The sequence below is a fragment of the Pleurodeles waltl genome, chromosome 11, assembly GCF_031143425.1.
Source record: "Pleurodeles waltl isolate 20211129_DDA chromosome 11, aPleWal1.hap1.20221129, whole genome shotgun sequence".
In the NCBI taxonomy this organism is placed as follows: Eukaryota; Metazoa; Chordata; class Amphibia; order Caudata; family Salamandridae; genus Pleurodeles; species Pleurodeles waltl.
In genome coordinates, this window is record NC_090450.1 from 615,531,051 (window position 1) to 615,551,674 (window position 20,624).

At 44.1% G+C, this 20,624-nt stretch overlaps 1 protein-coding gene across 1 annotated transcript in view; it reads right to left on the reverse strand.

The window, feature by feature from the left end:
- LOXL2 (lysyl oxidase like 2) overlaps positions 1–20,624 on the reverse strand; it is a 408,112-nt gene that overhangs the window by 111,505 nt on the left and 275,983 nt on the right. Inside the window, exon 7 of the mRNA XM_069214120.1 lies at positions 1,734–1,885. Within this exon, the coding sequence (XP_069070221.1) occupies positions 1,734–1,885 (152 nt within the window). The remainder of the gene's footprint in view (positions 1–1,733; positions 1,886–20,624) is intronic.

Here is a 20,624-nt window from a genome sequence, read left to right on the forward strand (position 1 = left end):
CACAAGAAGATAGCTGAATTCCCTGAGTAACACATTAGGACTAATGAGTGTGGAACACCTTTGTAGCGCTCCAGAGTGGTCCTTGTCTATGTACCATTCCTCTTTCTATTTTCAATCCATGTTTATGATACCACCATTAGCCGAGGTCATATGGTAAAGGCAACCATACAAATAGTTGCACCAGCGCCAATCATGATATGACATGCTCTCGAAGATAGGAAACAATTTGCGTAAAGGACCAGCTTTAGTGACTGCTTATCTCCTCTGACCTGTAGTGCAGCAGATCAGACACGAATCTGAGAGTGTACACTGCCCACACAAAAGCACGCCAGGCCAACATGAGTCACTTCAAAAGAGGATAGGTCATGCGTGTGACCACAGATCTATAACATGTTCAGGTTACTGCATACATTGCAATCTTTTGCCTGCTGCATAAGGATACATATCACTGACAGAATATCAGAACAAAAATTATTGTGTGGACAGAATAGTGTGTCAAAAATGTCAAGGCCCAAAATGCCAAGAAAGTAAGTACAAATTGGTAAGTATACATTTACTATTCTTAACTACACATTTATGCACCGTGAAGATAGATATATCGGCAAGGTACATATGTGTGGAGTAAAACTATACTTATCTATAGAAATTTTCCTTCACAATATTTTTGTTCTCCATATTCTTGACATGACATTTTGTTGCACGATATTTTTGTTTCTGATATTCTGTGTAAACACCTTAGGATACAGCAGTAGGAGAAAATGTCCTATGATAAGTCTTTTACTTCTGCTTAAGGTGGTAAGTACTTTCTGACCACTGCAAACAATTGATGAAGGATGATATGTGCAATTTTGTCTTGATATGTATGGGACTATCGCATCATCAATAGTCACTATAGCTAAGTTTTAGTGTTAAGTTTATAATTATAATAGGTCAATAGCATCTTGAATTTGAAGACAATGTAATGCTAATTGCCGGAATTTTGTTATAAACTGGGCTAAAATCATAATATTGAATGCTTAAAAATGTGTAAGTAACTATTGCAAAATGTTGACATTATGAAATGACATAATTATACTGGTGTTATTAAACTCTAACAAGTTTGTTAAGCATTTCTTTGTGTGCTCGTTTCCAGAATAAACAGTAAAAAGGTATGTTCTGTTATGATATCACCATTAAGCGTCTGAAATGTTTGATGGGTAAGTGTGTGTGAATCGTTGTCATTTATTTTGTTCATGAGTATTGAAAAGCTGCCTATTGCTCTACATAAGGTGAATGTATTTTTAAGCAGTTTTTTTTAAACATTTATATAATTCCTATACTGGAGGTTATAGTGATATGGAACCTAACTCTGCAATATTTCCTAGGAGAATTTCTTTCCAATTTTTTTTAAGGATTGCAGGCTCGTTTGGCATGCAATTTTATGCCTAATTACCATCGGCACACATGCTAATTATATGTTAATTTCATGTTGTTTACCATTTCATCATCAAGCTGAATTTGTCTGAAATTGCATGCTCACTGAGTTGAAATTCTGTGCACTGGCAGGAAGTTAACTTACATAGATTCTTTTTTTATCCTAAGCTGCACAACAGTACTGCCTTTTATGAAGCTAGAGAATTATGGTACATCATTTTGGAGACCTTACTCTAGTAAACTTTTTTCACATTTGGAAGTCCTGAAGTTCAATTAAAGTCATTAGTTTACCAGACAGTTTTCATACTGGCTATGCTAACCTGCTTCTGGAATCCCATGGCGGGGATGTTGCACCTCACAGAAGCATCTTCCTCATGGTTGCACCCCAGTGACTGGGCATTAAATTTGCAGTCTGTGATGGATTTCTCAAAGCCTGTGCATTCAATTTCGTTCATGTGGATGGGCCCCATACCTGAAAGAGAAAGAGAAGGTTACTCCAGGAAAGCCGTGTCATTCAGTAAAACACAGGTAGAAATGTAAGTGCTAATTAGTGCGCTAATCACAAAATGGATGAAGTTCTTAAGGAGATTTACGTGTTGAAACCCACAAGACCTCTGAAGATGATGTGATACAGAAGTTTCAGTAAATAGGATATCAAGGGAGATGAGAAATCTCACATAATGACTCCTTACTTACAGAGGCAAAGAAAATGAAAATAGTGGACACAAATCAATTTTGGTAAAAGAACTATACTCAAATTATAAGAAATTAGCAAAGCTAATAAAATCAGGTCTGTCTGTTTTGCCTCAAGGGTTAAAAGTGTCTACATCAGAGAAGCAGCTCCTCCATTAGGACGAAGGAGTGTTGCCCCTCTGCCTTAAATGCCTGCCCGGGATGAAAAATAAAATGGTAATAAAGTTAAATTATAACCATTTTATCCTTCTGTCCAGAACTGAGTGTCAAGATGGGGCCACTGCTACTGAGTGGCAGCAGTGAGCTGTGCATAGTTTTAAGTGTGCATGTTTTTTTGGCCGGCTGTTTTGAGACAGCCAGTCAAATATGTGCATTTTAAACTTCTCTAACCTAGCTGTCTTAAGAAAGGTGGGTAAGAGGAATCACAGGCCTCCAGTGCTCTTGAGGGCGCTAAGAGAGGCTGCTCCCTCCAATCCTGGTCCTTCGCTGATGCTGGTTACCAGCATTAGAGAAGCACCAGGATTGCTTATGGGATTGTAAAGATAGGAGTCATGCCCCCTTGCCCAATGGCCATGCCCAGGGGACTTCTGTCCCCTGGGCATGGTCATTGGGCATAGTGGCATGTAGGGGGGCACAAATCAGGCCCCCCTATGCCACAAAAAAAAAAAAAAATACTTACCTGAACTTACCTTAATGTCCATGGGATGGGTCCCTCCGTCCTTGGGTGTCCTCCTGGGGTGGGCAAGGGTGGCAGGGGGGGTCCCTGGGGGCAGGGGAGGGCACTCTGGGCTCATTTTGAGCCCACTTGTCCCTTAACGCCATGCCTGACCCAGGCGTTAAAAAGCGGCGCAAATGCGCCGTTTTTGGCCACGCCCACTCCCGGGCGTCATTTTTGCCCGGGAGTATAAATACCACGTAAAGGCCTGGGAGTCATTTTTTAAGACGGGAACGCCTCCCTTGCATATCATTAACGCAAGGAAGGGGTTCACGCTAAAAAATGACGCACACTCCGGGCACTTTGGCGCCCGAAGCGTCTAACGCCATAGTATAAATATGGCGTTAGTTGGCGTTAGTTTAGCGTCGAATTTGCGTCGAAAAAAACGACGCAAATTCGGCGCAACCAGAGTATAAATACGGCCCTAAGTATTTTATGATGCTTCAGGAAGAACAGGGAAAGGAGAAGAAATGTTGTAAATAACTGGTTTTAAGTTGTGCCTGTTGTCCTGATGTGAATGGTTGTGGGTGGATGAAGGAGGCCAGGTTTGCCAATGCATTCTTCTATAGATGCCCTTGGTTCCTGAGGATGTTAGTGAAATGCAGAAAACTCTGCTAAACAAAATTTAACTAGGTTCTTTGACAATGAATTTATCACGATGAGCCGAAATAATAATCTGCCTGTAAAATACTCCTGGGAATACTTTTCTTTTTTGCTTCGCTCTTAAATGTCCACTACAAAGCAGATATTATGCGTACATGCTCCTAATGGTTTATCATCAACTACACTGAGTAAATTATACCAGTTTGTAATACCACGTTTCTCACACCACTACTCATCATCAATACAGTACAACTTCCTTCTAATAATTGGAGCAATCGTTCTAAAAACTTTGGCACCTTGTGGGACCCAGTCTGGCCCCTCCAGGTTACCATCACAATGCACTTCATACTTAAACAGCCAAACTCTCTCCCGCTCAAATCAGTTTCCTGTGTGTTCATCTGAAGTTCTGAAATGTTCAGAAGGTCAGTTATGACCCCTACTACAGCTCAGACTGCAGGCCCTTCTAACAGCAAGGTGCCTTTGCATTGGAGGTCTACACTGTCCTCTGCCTGATACAAATAATGTGACCCACTCTGATATACCCCTTTGCCCTGGTCTGGGAGATGAGTGGGAACTGTAGTGTGTAAATAACAAGAACAACCCTATCTGCCCATGTGGACCAGGATAAACTTCTTTTAATAAGCCAATTGTCCCGTGTGACCCATTTAATCATGGGAACCTCGTATGTGTCTTAGAGAAATCCCAGAGTTATATAAAATTATTTTCTAACGTGAAGTTAATGACCAAAACAAAGCACAGGACGCATTTCGTTTCTACATGAAACACATTGACTCCAGTCATGTGTAACAATTAAGTTATCATAGTGCAGACGATGCAGTGCTCCGATGGTGATTATATTTACAACATACATAAGCAAAGACACTGTACAATTGCTAGTGGTTTTTAGGGACCAGGTTTAGACCAGATGATAAAGCAGGACACCAATATGGTGTGTCAGGATCAACAATAACAACACAGGGTCGCTTGCACCAGTAATGTTACCCATGGTATTGTTGGCCAGAGGGATGAATTCTGAACCTGCCTTACATTTTGGTAGGCCCTGACTTTCATCTAGTGGTTCCTTGAAGTGCAGGTCTGAGACTCTGAAAGGAGTGTTGCATATCATATTTTTCCATGTGGATTTAGTGTTTCTGTGTACATATTTTGGGGCACTGATATTTCTATAATTTGAAATGGACTACCAGCTAGGATTGTTTGACCTTAGGTCACAACTGTGTTGGAGTATGCTGAAGCCAGCTTCCACAATATTCCAGACCTTTGGCATCATATGCTTGGATAGGATGAACACATCTGTATGTGTATTTGTCCTGTAGTAGCTAGTGGCACTCTTAAGGCAGGTGTGATCTAGTCCAGCTTCTTATTGCTCAAGCATAGTCTTATTTGCTCTGTTTCTTGGGCACACCATCCATAGGTTACGTAACAGATCATGATACAGTGTTCCAAAAACACTATACCAGAGCCCTGGTTACTATTGTTTTGTTTCCTTCTTCACTCTGAGGATTCTAGTTGACACCTGATATACATTTTATATTTCATTTATGTTTTCAGAGTATACAGAGTACGAGTCCTTAACATTCCCTAAATAACAAATATAATGATTTGTGAGCCTCCTTTTTTCAACTTATCGCATGCATCTGGCACTGATATACTCTTTAGCCATTCATTATGATAGTTTGTGCCTGGATTCGACATGCATCAGTACTATGTTGAGTTCATGAAAGTTGACAATCAGTGAGACAGCTAAAAAACTACAATTCCCAGCAAACATCCTACTCCTACATCAATCCTGTTGTTTCTAAGAGGGTGAAAGCACAGGTTCCTGCTTTTTTGGGACCCGCAAGCACCTGTCACACATAAGTTTCATGCCGGTAAATAATAGAACAGCTTTTTGGAACCCAAGTGGGTGACATTTTTCTCTCAAAACTGTTTCTTTTGTTACTATAACAGTTAATTAGTGATTACATTTCTCAGTTTATCTTTAGAAGGGGAATGGTGTATACATACACACTATGGGCCTTATTATGACCTCGGCGGACAGAAAAGACATCTGCAGAAGTCCCGACGGATAGGTTGCCGCCAGTGTGGCAGCCTCCTTGCCGGGCCTTTATGAGTTTGCTGCTGGCCCAGCGGGCAGAAACTCAGTTTCCACCCACTGGGCCAGTGGGAAACAGCCAACAGCATTGTCTCCGGCTCATATTAGAGCTGGTGGCAATGCTTTAGTGCGGAAGGTGCACCAGTACCCGTCACAATGTTCACTGTCTGCAAAGCAGACAGTGAACATTGTGACGGGGCTGGCCCGGGGAGCCCCTGCACTGCCCATGACAAGTGCATGGGCCGTGAAGACCCACCTCAGGGCACCCTGCACCCTGTCTCTGCCAGCCTTTTCATGGCGGTGCTACCGTCATGAAACCTCTGGAGGAGAAGGGGTCCTAATCTCTAGGGCAGCGCTGCATGCAATGCTACCCTGATGGATTAGGACCGCGAGCATTGCCAGGGTGACGTTAAGCAGTAATCTGGCGGTGCTGGTGGCGCTCAGACTGCCACCGCAACCCTTGCAGTGATTAGACCACCAGGGTCATAATGAGGCCCTATGTCTCCTTGGCTGATACCTGACATCAGTGAACCCAGGGATGTGGCTAAAAGCACATGCATCAATATACATGAATGCGGTTCATCAGTTCCAAAAAGTAGGAACTAGGCAGTATGCCCCACCTTTACCAAACCAACATAATAGAACCTCACTTCATTAGTACTGCTTTTTATGGCTGTAATCTTGTTTGGGTTGATTCCCAAGCTTAACAATAAAAAAAAGCCTGTTTTTGGTATGTGCTTAGAGCCAAAGCCCTGGATTCCTTGCCAGGCTTGCCTCGAGTGCAGACAGAGTACCTGACAGTAGCGGGTAGGAATTCATCATGCCTTTATTCAGTAATGATATTATGAACATTTGTTGCACCGTTCACTGCAATTGTGACATTTAAAGGACACATAACTTTCAATGTGTTTTGGGGTACAACTATATTATAAATATAGAATCAAAGTACCATGTAGGAATGCCACATGGATACCTACACACGTATGATGTTCTGACTTTATAGCATTTCATTTTCACAGGTACCATAAAGATGTGGCTCTCCTTTGTCTCTTTCGTGAACATTGTTTGTACCAGTATCTTTATCATTTTATAGTTTATCACTGGATTTTGTAGCAGAGTGACTATTAGGTCCTGACGAATGCCTACTATATTTTATTAAGGGTAATTTTAGGGCAGAAACATTTTGACCAATTAATGTAGTCAGGGATGAGCCCCTCTCTGCTTCACTCCACTGTTTTTAATCCTTCCTTGGTAGACAGAATAAAGTCGCTGGCTCCTACCAGGAGTTCGTGTGGTTTCACAACATTCCTTTTTTCTACTTTTTGCACTCTGCTTAGTTCACACACACCTCAGACTTTCATAGGGTTGGTTTACTTTTGAAGAGCTCTTCCTGTTTCAGGAGTTGTAGCCCACACCAAAACAGGCTGTTGTGGTATGAGGAGGGACCCTATGATGAAGCATACCTCCCTGTGTAGGTGAGGGTTCCCATCTATAGGTTCTCTTTTCTTCTCAGAAACATTGCTTTATAGTGCTTGTTTAAATAACAATTAAAATACTAGCTGGCATTTTTGTGTTTGATTCTTCAAAAAGGTATCCTGTGAGGAATACAATGATGGTCTTCCACAACATCATCAGGTGCAAAAATGGCCCTATTCCTGTTGAGGCACCATGCCCTTGCTATGTAGATTACTTGGGCAGCATTCATCTGTGTAGAGGAGTTCTGGGATACTGAATCCTAAACAGTGTGGCAGGCTCATATGGAGACTGTTATGTTTTCTTGGACTGTATCTCATATATTGTTCCCTATTGCCCTGAAGAAGGATGGAGACACCCTCCTAGAATTAGGGATATACCATAGGTAGTGTCATTCTTCTGTTTCAGTCACTTTTTAAAAGACTTTAAACAATTTTGGTTTGATGCAAAGCGTTTGTATGTGTTTTTGTAGCCCTGTGTGAAATGATATTTTGCTGCCACCTTCTTGGCAAAGATGTTGGGTTTGCTGTCTGTAGCACTTTTACTGATGATGCTCTTCCTGGCTGCCTAGAACTGTGTTACCAGAAAAAAAGGGCACTGGCTTCATGTCTGGTCAGTTTGTGTGGCATAATGCGTCTTTCTTTGCTCTCAGAACAATCTTGTGGCATGTTATCCTCCAATGTGTGTTTAGTAGTAGGTCAGCTGCAAACAATATGTTTTTACAGCATTGTTACAGGCTACACCACAATCTTTTCATCTGAACTAAAACATGTGGATACTGAATAAGTTTATCTTCGATAACATTTATTAAATTATCCTATTAATTTCCCAATGATTAAATTAAAGGTTGTTCAATTAAATGCTCCATACTCCAACTAAAAATTCAACAAATTAATACGCAAAACAATCAAGTTAATCAGTCAACCAATTAATACATCAATCTATAAACCATTTGATAGCCCTGTCAATTGCTCATTCACTTTATTTATTCTAACAAGATATACATTTGGAGAAAATAGAGGCATCACTTGAGGGGCACAGCTATTTGTTTTAGCCCCACATAAATATTCTCATGTCAAGAAATCAAGTTGCAATGAAGCATCACTTTCTGAGATATGTTTGGGCCAAAGTATACTCACACTCAGTTTGATATATAATAAGAACATGGTAGCTATTAAGCATTACACAAAGAGTACAGACTCTCTGTCCTTGAGTCTTCATTCCCCTTGTAAGATCTTCTAAATCTAGGGACGGAAGGCTGATAATGGGGATAAAAGGCTCTGCCAGTTGGCAAGTCCTTCATCTTCAGCAGAATAGAAGAAAACGAATATTTATGTGAAAGATTATCAGGCAGCAGAGATTTTATTAAATATAGCCATTCCCTTAAGTGTACACTAATTTCAAGATAACTAGTTTTAGGTTTTTGGAACAAAATTGTACTGGCACAGAATGCCTGATAGTCTAAAATTTACAATAAAATATAATGCAGACAATTTTCAGAATAGGGAAAAGTGCAGCTAAGACTTAAGCCTGTGAAATGCATTCGAGTTTAATCTCAACACAAAGGCCCTCATTCTGACCCTGGCGGTCGGCGGAGAGACGGCGGTCGGACCGCGAACAGACCGGCGGTATTAAAAATGGCATTCTGACCGCGGCGGTCCCCGCCGCGACCGACCGCTACTTCTCCACTCCGACCGCCGCGGCGGTCATGACCGCGGGGCTGGAGTTTGCGCACTCCGGCCCGGCGGTCGTCCCAAGACCGCCAAGGGTATTATGACCCTGCCTACCGCCGCGGTTTCTTGCGGGCGGGAACCGCCGTGCGAACCATGGCGGTAAGCACTATCGGGGCCAGGGAATTCCTTCCCTGGCACTGATAGGGGTCTCCCCCACCCCCCACTACCCACCCGAGTCCTCCCCCCACACCCTCCACCCCCCTGCCACCCCCCAGAGGTGGTACGAACCCCCTCCCCACCCCCACCCCGACATGCACATACATGTACCCCGACATGCACACACCCCCAACATGCACATATACACACCCCCTACACACACATACACAACGGGGACACATACCCGCACACATACATGCCGACATGCGCACCTGCCGAACAGCACACATTACCCATAGACACAGCAGCACCCCCCGCCCGCATACACGCACTCACACACCCCCTCTACACACTCACACGCACACCCCCATGCACGCCCACATCACACAACACCCCCCCAACCCCTCCCCTCACGGACGATCAACTTACCTTGTGCGTTGGTCCTCCGGGAGGCGACGGGAGCCATAGGGACGTGACCGCCAACAGAAGACCGCCAACAGAAGACCGCCACACAGAAATGTGGGTCGTAATTCTGTGGGCGGTGTTCTGCTGGCGTGGCGGTGGAGGTTGACCAGTCTCCACTTTCCCGCCGACCGCCAGTGTGGCTGCTGGCGGTTTTCCGGCGGAACGCTCCCAGCGGTCAGAATGCGCACAGCGGCATACCGCCGCGGTCGGCGGTCTTCACCGCGGCGGTAACTCAGCGGTCTTGCGAAAAGACCGCCAAGGTCAGAATGAGGGCCAAAGTGTTTTCGTGTTAAACCCATCATTTGGAGATACGCCTAGGTCGGTCTTAGGGTGAAAATGCTAAAGTATTGGTACATGGATACAAACTTTTGTCACCTTTTGAGATAGGTTACCACATTTTTTTGTTTCTCATTCCTGAATGTTATGGTGTGGATTGCTCACGACCATAAAAGTGCAATAAAAAAGGCGGAAGATACCACTTCGTGGTACTGAGTGTGAAACAGGGTGTTGTACATCAACAATGAGGGTACTAATCTGCGACTACTGAATGTTCAGCAGCAGTCTCCGTCCATATTACTGTTCTCTACCCAAGTGTCAAATTAAGAAGGTATATTTGCACGGTCACAGTGGAAAGAGCAATTGGTCTTACATACTCTAGGTACCCTTAGGCAAACAAAACTTGCAACAATCTCCTCAGCAACACATCTTCCACAATCAGATCTAAACATAATCATGGAAGGAATAGGGGTAGAATTCTAGATACAGTTTACATCATGGTAACCCCATCTGTTAGGTTGGTGGCTAGCTGGTCATTGAGTAATGAGGCATCTGAGCAGAATATGGTATGTAGTTGTTTGGGCCCTTGGCTGCAGTATTCAAAAGCCCAGAGAAACTCCTCTGCTGTATGCCAGAAATTGCAGAATGAGATAGTCCACAATATGTGTAACTGTTAACCCTACCTCGGCGTCTTACCGCATGCATTACCAGCATAAAATGTGTGCCCTCTGGCTACTGCGGGCTGGCTGATGAGAGACTAAAAGTGAGTCCTACAAAAACACGACACTGGTGCCTGGCCAGCTCCTAGCTAACACTACAGCATTTAGCAGCAGCAAACATGTACCAAAACGGCAGTCAACATTAAGGCAAGAGTAACAAGGAGCACCACCCAAAAAATCACTTATAGCACTTCTGCCTTTGCTGCCCCTCCTCCGCGGGGTTGCTACTAAGGACAGCCAGCAGGATCTGTGCAATATCTGTTGTCATCTGTGATCTCAGGTTCATTTACGTCTTTCAGTTCCGAGAACGTTTCCTGAAACATATACAATACGAGAAAAGACAGCCGCTAGGCTGGCTGTCCTGTTTTTATGTTGCAATATACTGCTTTCTTCGATTTGACTAGTTAGAATGTTTGTTTAGGTTTGGTGCAACACTGTCGGTTATGCAAGATGTCTAATGAAATTCTCATGCTGTATTGTTATATTTCATGAAATTGATTTTTCTGTTCTGCAGGAATTGGGACCAGTAGTCTGTATTTTTTTAAAGGATGGGAAACTCAGACCACGGCCAAGTTTCCGCTGGCTCCATAATCCAAACACATTATCTTGAGCAATGACCCAGTTTGTACAAGAAATAGGATGTGGCTGGAATTTATCTGAGAGTATTCTCAGTTTTAGAGAGGAGTCGAGGAACCTTTCAAGAAATATAAAAACGTGTAGAACACTGCACAGGAAGGTGGTAAATACAAACACTTCACATCCATGTAATATTTGACATTATCTTATGAACATCGAAAGACTCTCCTTTCTGACCTCCATCAGTTATGTTTACTCCCAAATCAAAGCAAAATGGTACATTGTGATGCATGCACAATCAGGAGCATCCACATTGAAATTCAATTGTTCCAAGGCTCAGATGCTGCCAAATTGCACTCACTTTGACACACACAATTCAAGGGCTCTTCTTCTAATTTATGTTTGTATTGACATCTTAGCAGACCTGGGAGTGGAAGACATTCCTGAAGGTTTATTAGGTTTGTGCCATTGATTACAATGTCTGCAATGTGAAGAGTATCATAGTGTATTAGCCCTCTGACTGGCAGCCAGTGGAGTTTTATTGCCCCCATTTAATTGGATCACTAAGACAGAGGACCTGATTTAGAGTTTGGCAGGTGGGTTAGTCTGTCACAAATGTGTCGGTTGTCCCGTCTGTCGTATTACGATCTCCATAGGCTATGATGGCATCGTAATACAGTGGATGGGATATCCGTCAGGTTTGTGAGTGAGTAATCCGCTCTGTCAAACTTTAAATCAGGTCCGGAGTCTTGTGATGATCTGTATATCCTGCAGAAGCTACAGTATTTCCATATGCTTCACACTGCTGTCTGCCTAGAGGCTGTTACTATAGGCCGAAGCTTAGTGCAGCACATACCGTGATCAGACTGCTATTGTTTAATGGGGAATTAAAATTAGGTAGTTTTACTAGCAACAAAAATAAGAATACAGCTGGATGTATGGAGACAATGTAGGGACTCTATACACAATCATTCATGAACGATGCATTCCGATTGTTTGGCATAATAACATAATAGTCAGAATATTGTCTAACAATCTTTTGCAAACATATTTCTCCATTGACGTTAATAAAACAAAATCTGCATCGTAAAAGCCAATATTTTTTCAAACAATATTTAGAACTTAACAGTTCTGGCAGAAAATATTGCTGTATATGATATTCTGACATACATCCTACGCAAAATGCTAAAGGAACCTAAGCAGGGTCATTTAGTTATAGGAGTAAATATGAGCAGGTTTAATGGGCAGGACGTCAATCAGGATATGCTAATATTTATTTATTGCCTATATCCTACATCTTGTTTACTACTGCATGTGTATGGTGCAGTACCAAGGTTTATTATACATGTGTGCATTAGCGGAAGGGAATGAGCAGGCTAATGAGACCTCTTGGCATTTTCAGCTATAAATTGAACTTGCAAACAGGCAGACCATAATTTCATATTATGCATGCCTCAACAGTGCTGAGATTGATTGAAGAAAAGTAGTATAAAATGTCACTTGGCAAAACATATACCAAAGAATGGTTATTTAGGGAATCAATGGTAGTCTTTTCAGAGGAGACATTCACTGTCCACAAAAATATAGGGGCATTTTCACTGTTGGAATGGTCTGAAGTTCAACAATATGGGAGACGTGGCAGCCAATAGCCCTTCCCTAGACAGGTCACATTAATCAATGGGCTAATTTTCTTCTCTGGAGGTCACCACAAACTAAAATCATCAGGTGTACTCCTCAGTTCTATTTTGGGAGGACTTTCATCTGGGTATGGGTGGTGGAGAACATATTTGATGCTAAAATTATTTCCTTGCGGGCTTGTGGTCTGTATACTCTTACCACGTCTCCTACCCAGGCACCGAGCCAGGCGTACATCAGGGCAGATGTCAGGGCCTGTAGGACTGAACAGCAAATAGCTGTAAATCCAGAACCACCCAGCCCCAAAAATAGAACGTCTTCCCTGAAGGGACTCATTGCTGAAGCCGGTGTTATAAAAACAACAATTTCACGAATGTATATATGGTCAGCTCAATAAATGTATTTCCTCAAACATGACCCAATTAACACATTTATGGTATAATAACAAAAGGCTATGTAGTTGCCACCCAAGCCTTTCAAAAGTATTAAATATATATTTTGAAATTACTGGATCTTGGTATTGTTCAGTACAGAAAAGTTTCTGTAGAAACCCGAGCCAAATTCAAGGGGAATTTCCCTTAAGCCCTATTCAAGAGTAATGGAAATAATCTGTAAGTGTTTTAAATGGGATATTCATTGTGCATCTTCATATTCTTCAAGCAGCCCTATCTTCTGACCCGTCAGCCCAGCAGGAAAGTCGTAATGGGCCGTTGGGTATGTAGCCAGCATGGTTGCAAACTTCCTGTTGGAAGTTCAGCAGACGGGTTATCCCATCCACCAAACTCATAATGAGGCCCGTATTCATTGATGGGTTTAGGCACAGAATAAAGAGGCACTTTCATTTATGAGTCAGACCTATTGATGTTGCCATGCTTGTTGTCAACCTTCGAGTGGTAGATAGTCAATTTTCTTAGTTGGCCATTTGATCACTCATCTGCACACACAAGTTAGAAAGGTGTGCACATGAGCATTCTGTTGCCGCACAGGAGGAAGAAAAATTAGAGGGAACATTGGTGGTAACCAGAAGAAGGACCCCAAAAGGCTGAGGAGGACAGGAGATGGAGAACAATAACTTCAGGAATCATTGCAGACACAGCTCGAGACAACGGGAGCAAGGAAACACACCCATCAGAACGAAGAAGTGTTGCAACACAAAGAGCAGAAAGGAAAATACATGAATTACATCACAGGAAGATACTTGATGCCATGATAGTCTGGGATAGTATGCTAAAGGTATGAGGAGCTGCCTTTTTGGATTGGGCTATTCAATAACCCAGAAATCTTCACTTGAGAATTCTGGGAAGAGGATCCCAGATTAACATGGAGATGATGACAGCATTCTACCAACTGGCCCCCAAGGAGAAGCATGGATGTGCAGGCGATGGTACTGGCGGGCCTGCCACCATGAGGTACGTTTACAGCAAAGGAAATGAAGCTGCCTGCCAGCTTCTCCCTGGCTGTCCATAAGACACCTGCCCTCCTCCTGATAGCAAAGCAGTAAATGTCGCTGGGCGAGACTCTGGCGTAACAAGTTGAAGATCGAAATGGCAACTTTTTCCAAAGAGCCATTGATGTATCCTTCTATGTCCCTTCTTTGCAAATACCAAGTTTACGTTATGTGTATTGTAAATAAATGAGAGAATGTTTTGAGATACTTTTTTGTGATGTAATTGTATATCTCTGTTAATTTTATGCAAAAAATATTAACGATTTTAACATTTCTAAAATTGAAGCTAAGCTGATTAAAATAGTCCCTGAATATAGTCATTTCATTATGTCAATAGACAGACCCTCTTAAAGTCCTGTTAAGATTCCTGACAAACAAACTGTTCACAGTAACTATGAGATTGCTACTTGGTAAACCTGAGGTCAGGAAGTGGACAGATGTGTTTCTGCCATCAACCACCTAATAAATTCACTGAGCAACTCAATGACTCTATCGGCAGCTAATTCTCTTTTGGAGCGTAAAATTTTGTAATGCTTTTAGTGACCCAGACATCAGCAGAGGGTTTCTCGTTAAAGGCTTAACATAGAGAAAAGCTGCACTGACCCGTATTTTAAAAGTGTTCGTGTTTTATTTTGTGGCAGACACCATTGTGCCTATCAGAATTGATAATGAGCTAACAAGGTTAAAATAATATTGAAGTATGTTTTACACATTAGAGTAACTTTTTGCAGTGAAATGAAATTGACTTACAATGTCTAAGGCGTGATTTACTAGTATAAAGTTACGTGCGCATAGAATAGACGCACTTCTCTGTTATACCTATTATGATGTTTAACAAAGATTACAATTTGTAATGAAATGGTTTTACATATTCTAATGATATTAATAATGATGAATTTTAAAAAGTTTGCATAATATGTGTGTTTTAATAGTAACAATATTAATGCATCAAATTTTTTGTGTTAGCATAAGTAGGCCTGAAGTCTTTGTATTTGTAGTCATGTAAAAGTGATGAATCATTTATTTTCCTCTATCATTAAGAGGGGCAGAAACCACTAGCCACCAGGGATTATTATTTCTTTTTTGTACTTGTGCATAAGGGGAGTGGCACCTTGGGCAAGGGCCACTGCCCAGGAGGGCAAATTACTTTTAGGCCATTAAACCACTAGACACAAGGGATATTTTTATGTTTGAGAGCGACCCCTTGGGCAAGGGTCGCTCCTGAGTGGGGGCAAATTATTATTAGGCCATTTCTGCCCCCCTGGGGGCAGATCGGCCTATTTGTTTTAGGCCAATCTGCCCCCAAAGGAGGCAGAAACCTCTAGACACCAAGGATTGGTGTGTGTGTATGTGTGTTTTTTGCTTTGGGAGGGCAGCCCCTTGGCCAAGGGTCGCTCCCCATGGGGGCACATTACTGTTGGCCATATCTGTCCCCCTTGGGGGCAGATTGCCTATTTTTGGAAGGCCCATCTGCCCCCAAGGGGGTCAGAAAGCCCACCAGAGACCAGGGAAGATTTTCTTTTCAAAATAAGAGGTTGGGGGTACGGCCATATCCCCGCCCCAAATAAATGGGGCCAAAGTTGTTCTGCCCACCAGTGGGCAGATTGGGCAATTACCCCTGATCCACACCCGGGGGGGGGGTCAGAAAGTCTACTAGATGCTATGGAATAAAAACAATAAAAGAAAGTAGTGGGGTGGTGGCTACCAACCAGTATGGGCCTGGTTATGCCCCCACCCGAACTGAAGGGGCTAACAGTCATTCAGCTCTCCCCCGCACACTAAAACATCTTATCCCATGGCAAGAAAGAAGACATTTGATTATTTTTTGTTTTTGTTTTACATCTGGGCCATGAGAGCTTGGTAACTCTCAAAATCGTCCCACTTGGAATGGTGAGGGCTGCACATTTTTTTACTTTGGGAAGCTGCCATGTAGAAAAATCTACAAGACCTAGACACATCTGAAAACTAAACATCTAGTTTATTCCAGGGTGGTGTGCTTCACATGCACCCCGCACCATTTCCTTACCCACAATGCCCTGCAAACCTGCAACTTTGCTGGAAAGCACACATTTTTCCCACATTTTTGTGATGGAACCTTCCAGAATCTGCAGGAATCCACAAAATTCCTACCACCCAGCATTGTCTCATCTATACCGATACAATTTCTGCTGCACTTGCGAGCCTAAAAATGTTTTTTTTCAACTTGCCCTTTTGGACCCACTTTGGTTCACCCTCAATTTCGATGTGTTTTTGGCTCTTCCCTGTCACAAACACTTGACCCACCCACACAAGTGAGGTACCATTTGTAGGAAAGTACCATCTTGCCTGGCATGTTACCCCCATATTTCACTGTATATATGTTGTTTTAGTGTATGTGTCACTGGGACCCTGCCAGCCAGCGCCCCAGTGCTCATAAGTGTGCCCTGTATGTGTTCCCTGTGTGATGACTAACTGTCTCACTGAGGCTCTGCTAACCAGGACCTCAGTGGTTATGCTCTCTCTGCTTTCCAAATTGTCACTAACAGGCTAGTGACCAATTTCACCAATTCACATTGGCATACTGGAACACCCTTATAATCCCCTAGTATATGGTACTGAGGTACCCAGGGTATTGGGGTTCCAGGAGATCCCTATGGGCTGCAGCATTTCTTTTGCCACCCATAGGGAGCTCTGACAATTCTTACACAGGCCTGCCACTGCAGCCTGAGTGAAATAACGTCCACGTTATTTCACAGCCATTTACCACTGCACTTAAGTAACTTATAAGTCACCTATATGTCTAACCTTCACCTGGTGAAGGTTGGGTGCAAAGTTACTTAGTGTGTGGGCACCCTGGCACTAGCCAAGGTGTCCCCACATCGTTCAGGGCAAATTCCCCGGACTTTGTGAGTGCGGGGACACCATTTCACACGTGCACTATACATAGGTCACTACCTATGTATAGTGTCATAATGGTAACTCCGAACATGGCCATGTAACATGTCTAAGATCATGGAATTGTCAATGGCATTGGGGAGACAATTCCATGATTCCCCGGGTCTCTAGCACAGAACCCGGGTACTGCCAAACTGCCTTTCCCGGGGTTTCACTGCAGCTGCTGCTGCTGCCAACCCCTCAGACAGGTTTCTGCCCGCCTGGGGTCCAGCCAGGCCTGGCCCAGGAAGGCAGAACAAAGGACTTCCTCAGAGAGAGGGTTTTACTCCCTCTTCCTTTCGAAAAAGGTGTCAGGGCTGGGGAGGAGTAGCCTCCCCCAGCCTCTGGAAATGCTTTGATGGGCACAGATGGTGCCCATCTCTGCATAAGCCAGTCTACACCGGTTCAGGGATCCCCCAGCCCTGCTCTGGCGCAAAACTGGACAAAGGAAAGGGGCGTGACCACTCCCCTGACCTGCACCTCCCAGGGGAGGTGCCTAGAGCTCCTCCAGAGTGCCCCAGACCTCTGCCATCTTGGATTCAGAGGTGTGCTGGCACACTGGACTGCTCTGAGTGGCCGGGGACAGCAGGTGACGTCAGAAACTCCTTCTGATAGGCTCTTACCTTTCTTACTAGCCTATCCTCCTTCCTAGGTAGCCAAACCTCCTTTTCTGGCTATTTAGGGTCTCTGCTTTGGGGAATTCTTGAGATACCGAATGCAAGAGCTCACCAGAGTTCCATTGCATCTCCCTCTTCACCTTCTGCCAAAGGATTGACTGCTGACTGCTCAGGACGCCTGTAAAACCGCAACAAAGTAGAAAAGACGACTAATGCAACCTTGTATCGCTTCATCCTGCCGGCTTTCTCGCCTGTTTCCTGGTGGTGCATGCTCTGGGGGTAGCCTGCCTCCTTCTTGCACCAGGAGCTCTGAAGAAATCTCCTGTGGGTCGACCGAATCTTCCCCCTGCAACCGCAGGCAACAAAAGACTGCTTCACCAGTCCTCTGGGTCCACTCTCAGTACAATGAGCGTGGACCCTGGAACTCAGCAACTCTGTCCAAGTGGCTCCCACAGCCCAGTGACTCTTCAGTCCAAGTTTGGTGGAGGTAGGTCCTTGCCTCTCCACGCTAGACTGCATTGCTGGTTACCGCGTGATTTGCAGCAGCACCGGCTCCTGTGCACTCTTCCAGGATTTCCTTCATGCACAGCCAAGCCTGGGTCCCCGACACTCTAACCTGCAGTGCACAACCTTCTGAGTTGTCCTCCGGCGTCGTGGGACTCCCTTTTCTGTCTTCGGGTGGACTCCAGTTCACTCCTCTTCTAAGTGCCTGTTTCAGAACTTCTGCGGGTGCTGCCTGCTTCTGTGAGGGCTCCCTGACTTGCTGGGCGCCCCCTCTGTCTCCTCATCCAAGTGGCAACATCCTGGTCCCTCCTGGGCCACAGCAGCATCCAAAAACCCTATCTGTGACCCTTGCAGCTAGCAAGGCTTGTTTGTGGTCTTTCTGCGTAGGAACACCTCTGCAAGCTTCTTCACAACGTGGGACATCCATCCTCCAAAGGGGAAGTTCCTAGTCCTCTTTGTTCTTGCAAAACACCAAGCTTCTTCCATCCAGTGGCAGCTCCTTTGCACCCTCAGCTGGCATTTCCTGGGCTCCTGCCCACTCTCGACACTGTCGCGACTCTTGGACTTGGTCCCCTTGTCTTACAGGTACTCAGGTCTGGAAATCCACTGTTGTTGCACTGCTGGTGTTGGTTTTCCTTGCAGAATCCCCCTATCACGACTTCTGTGCTCTCTGGGGGTTGTAGGTGCACTTTACACCTACCTTACAGGGTCTTGGGGTGGGCTATTTTTCTAACCCTCACTGTTTTCTTACAGTCCCAGCGACCCTCTACAAGCTCACATAGGTTTGGGGTCCATTCGTGGTTCGCATTCCACTTTTGGAGTATATGGTTTGTGTTGCCCCTATACCTATGTGCTCCTGTTGCAATCGATTGTAACTTTACACTGTTTGCATTACTTCTTTTTGCTATTACTGCATATTTTTGGTATTGTGTACATATATCTTGTGTATATTTGGCATCCTCATACTGAGGGTACTCACTGAGATACTTTTGGCATATTGTCATAAAAATAAAGTACCTTTATTTTTTAGTATATCTGTGTATTGTGTTTTCTTATGATATTGTGCATATGACACCAGTGGTATAGTAGGAGCTTTGCATGTCTCCTAGTTCAGCCTAAGCTGCTCTGCTATAACTACCTTCTATCAGCCTAAGCTGCTAGAAACACCTCTTCTACACTAATAAGGGATAACTGGACCTGGTACAGAGTGTAAGTACCCCTTGGTACCCACTGCAAGCAAGGCCAGCCTCCTACACCATTTTTATCGGGAGACTTGGGGGAATGCTGGGTAGAAGGTAATTTGTGGCTCCTCTCAGATTCCAGAACTTTCTGTCACCGAAAAGTGAGAGAAAAGTGTTTTTTTGGCCAAATTTTGCGGTTTGCAAAGGATTCTGGGTAACAGAACCTCCTCAGAGCCCCACAAGTCACCCCATCTTGGATTCTCCTACGTGTCTAGTTTTAAAAAATGCGCTGGTTTGCTAGGTTGCCCCAGGTGCCGGCTGAGCTAGAGGCCAAAATCCACAGGTAGGCAGTTTGTAAAAAACACCTCTGTTTTCTGTGGAAAAATGTGATGTGTCCACATTGTGTTTTGGGGCATTTCCTTTCGCGGGGGCCAGGCCTAACCACATAAGTGAGGTACCATTTTTATCTGGAGGCTTGGGGGAACGCTGGGTGGAAGGAAATTTGTGGCTCCTCTAAGATTCCAGAACTTTCTGTTACCGAAATGAGAGGAAAAAGTTTTTTTGGGCCACATTTTGAGGTTTGCAAAGGATTCTGGGTAACATAACCTGGTCAGAGCCCCACAAGTCACCCCATCTTGGATTCCCCTAGGTGTCTAGTTTTCATAAATGCGCTGGTTTGCTAGGTTGCCCCAGGTGCCGCCTGAGCTACTGGCCAAAATCCACAGGTAGGCAGTTTGTAAAAAACACCTCTGTTTTCTGTGGAAAAATGTGATGTGTCCACGTTGTGTTTTGGGGCATTTCCTTTTGTGGGCGCTACGCCTAACCACATAAGTGAGGTATCATTTTTATCGGGAGACTTGGGGGAACGCTGGGTGGAAGGAAATTTGTGGCTCCTTTCAGATTCCAGAACTTTCTGTCACCGAAATGTGAGGAAAAAGTATTTTTTTAGCCACATTTTGAGGTTTGCAAAGGATTCTGGGCAACAGAACCTGGTGAGAGCACGACAAGTCACCCCGTCTTGGATTCCCCTAGGTGTCTAGTTTTCTTAAATGCGCTGGTTTGCTAGGTTGCCCCAGGTGCCGGCTGAGCTACTGGCCAAAATCCACAGGTAGGCAATTTGTGAAAAACACCTCTGTTTTCTGTGGAAAAATGTGATGTGTCCACGTTGTGTTTTGGGGCATTTCCTTTTGCGGGCGCTAGGCCTAACAACATAAGTGAGGTACCATTTTTATCGGGAGACTTGGGGGAACGCTGGGTGGAAGGAAATTTGTGGCTCCTTTCAGATTCCAGAACTTTCTGTCACCGAAATGTGAGGAAAAAGTATTTCTTTAGCCACATTTTGAGGTTTGCAAAGGATTCTGGGCAACAGAACCTGGTGAGAGCCCGACAAGTCACCCCGTCTTGGATTCCCCTAGGTCTCTTGTTTTAAAAAAAGGAACAGGTTTGGTAGGT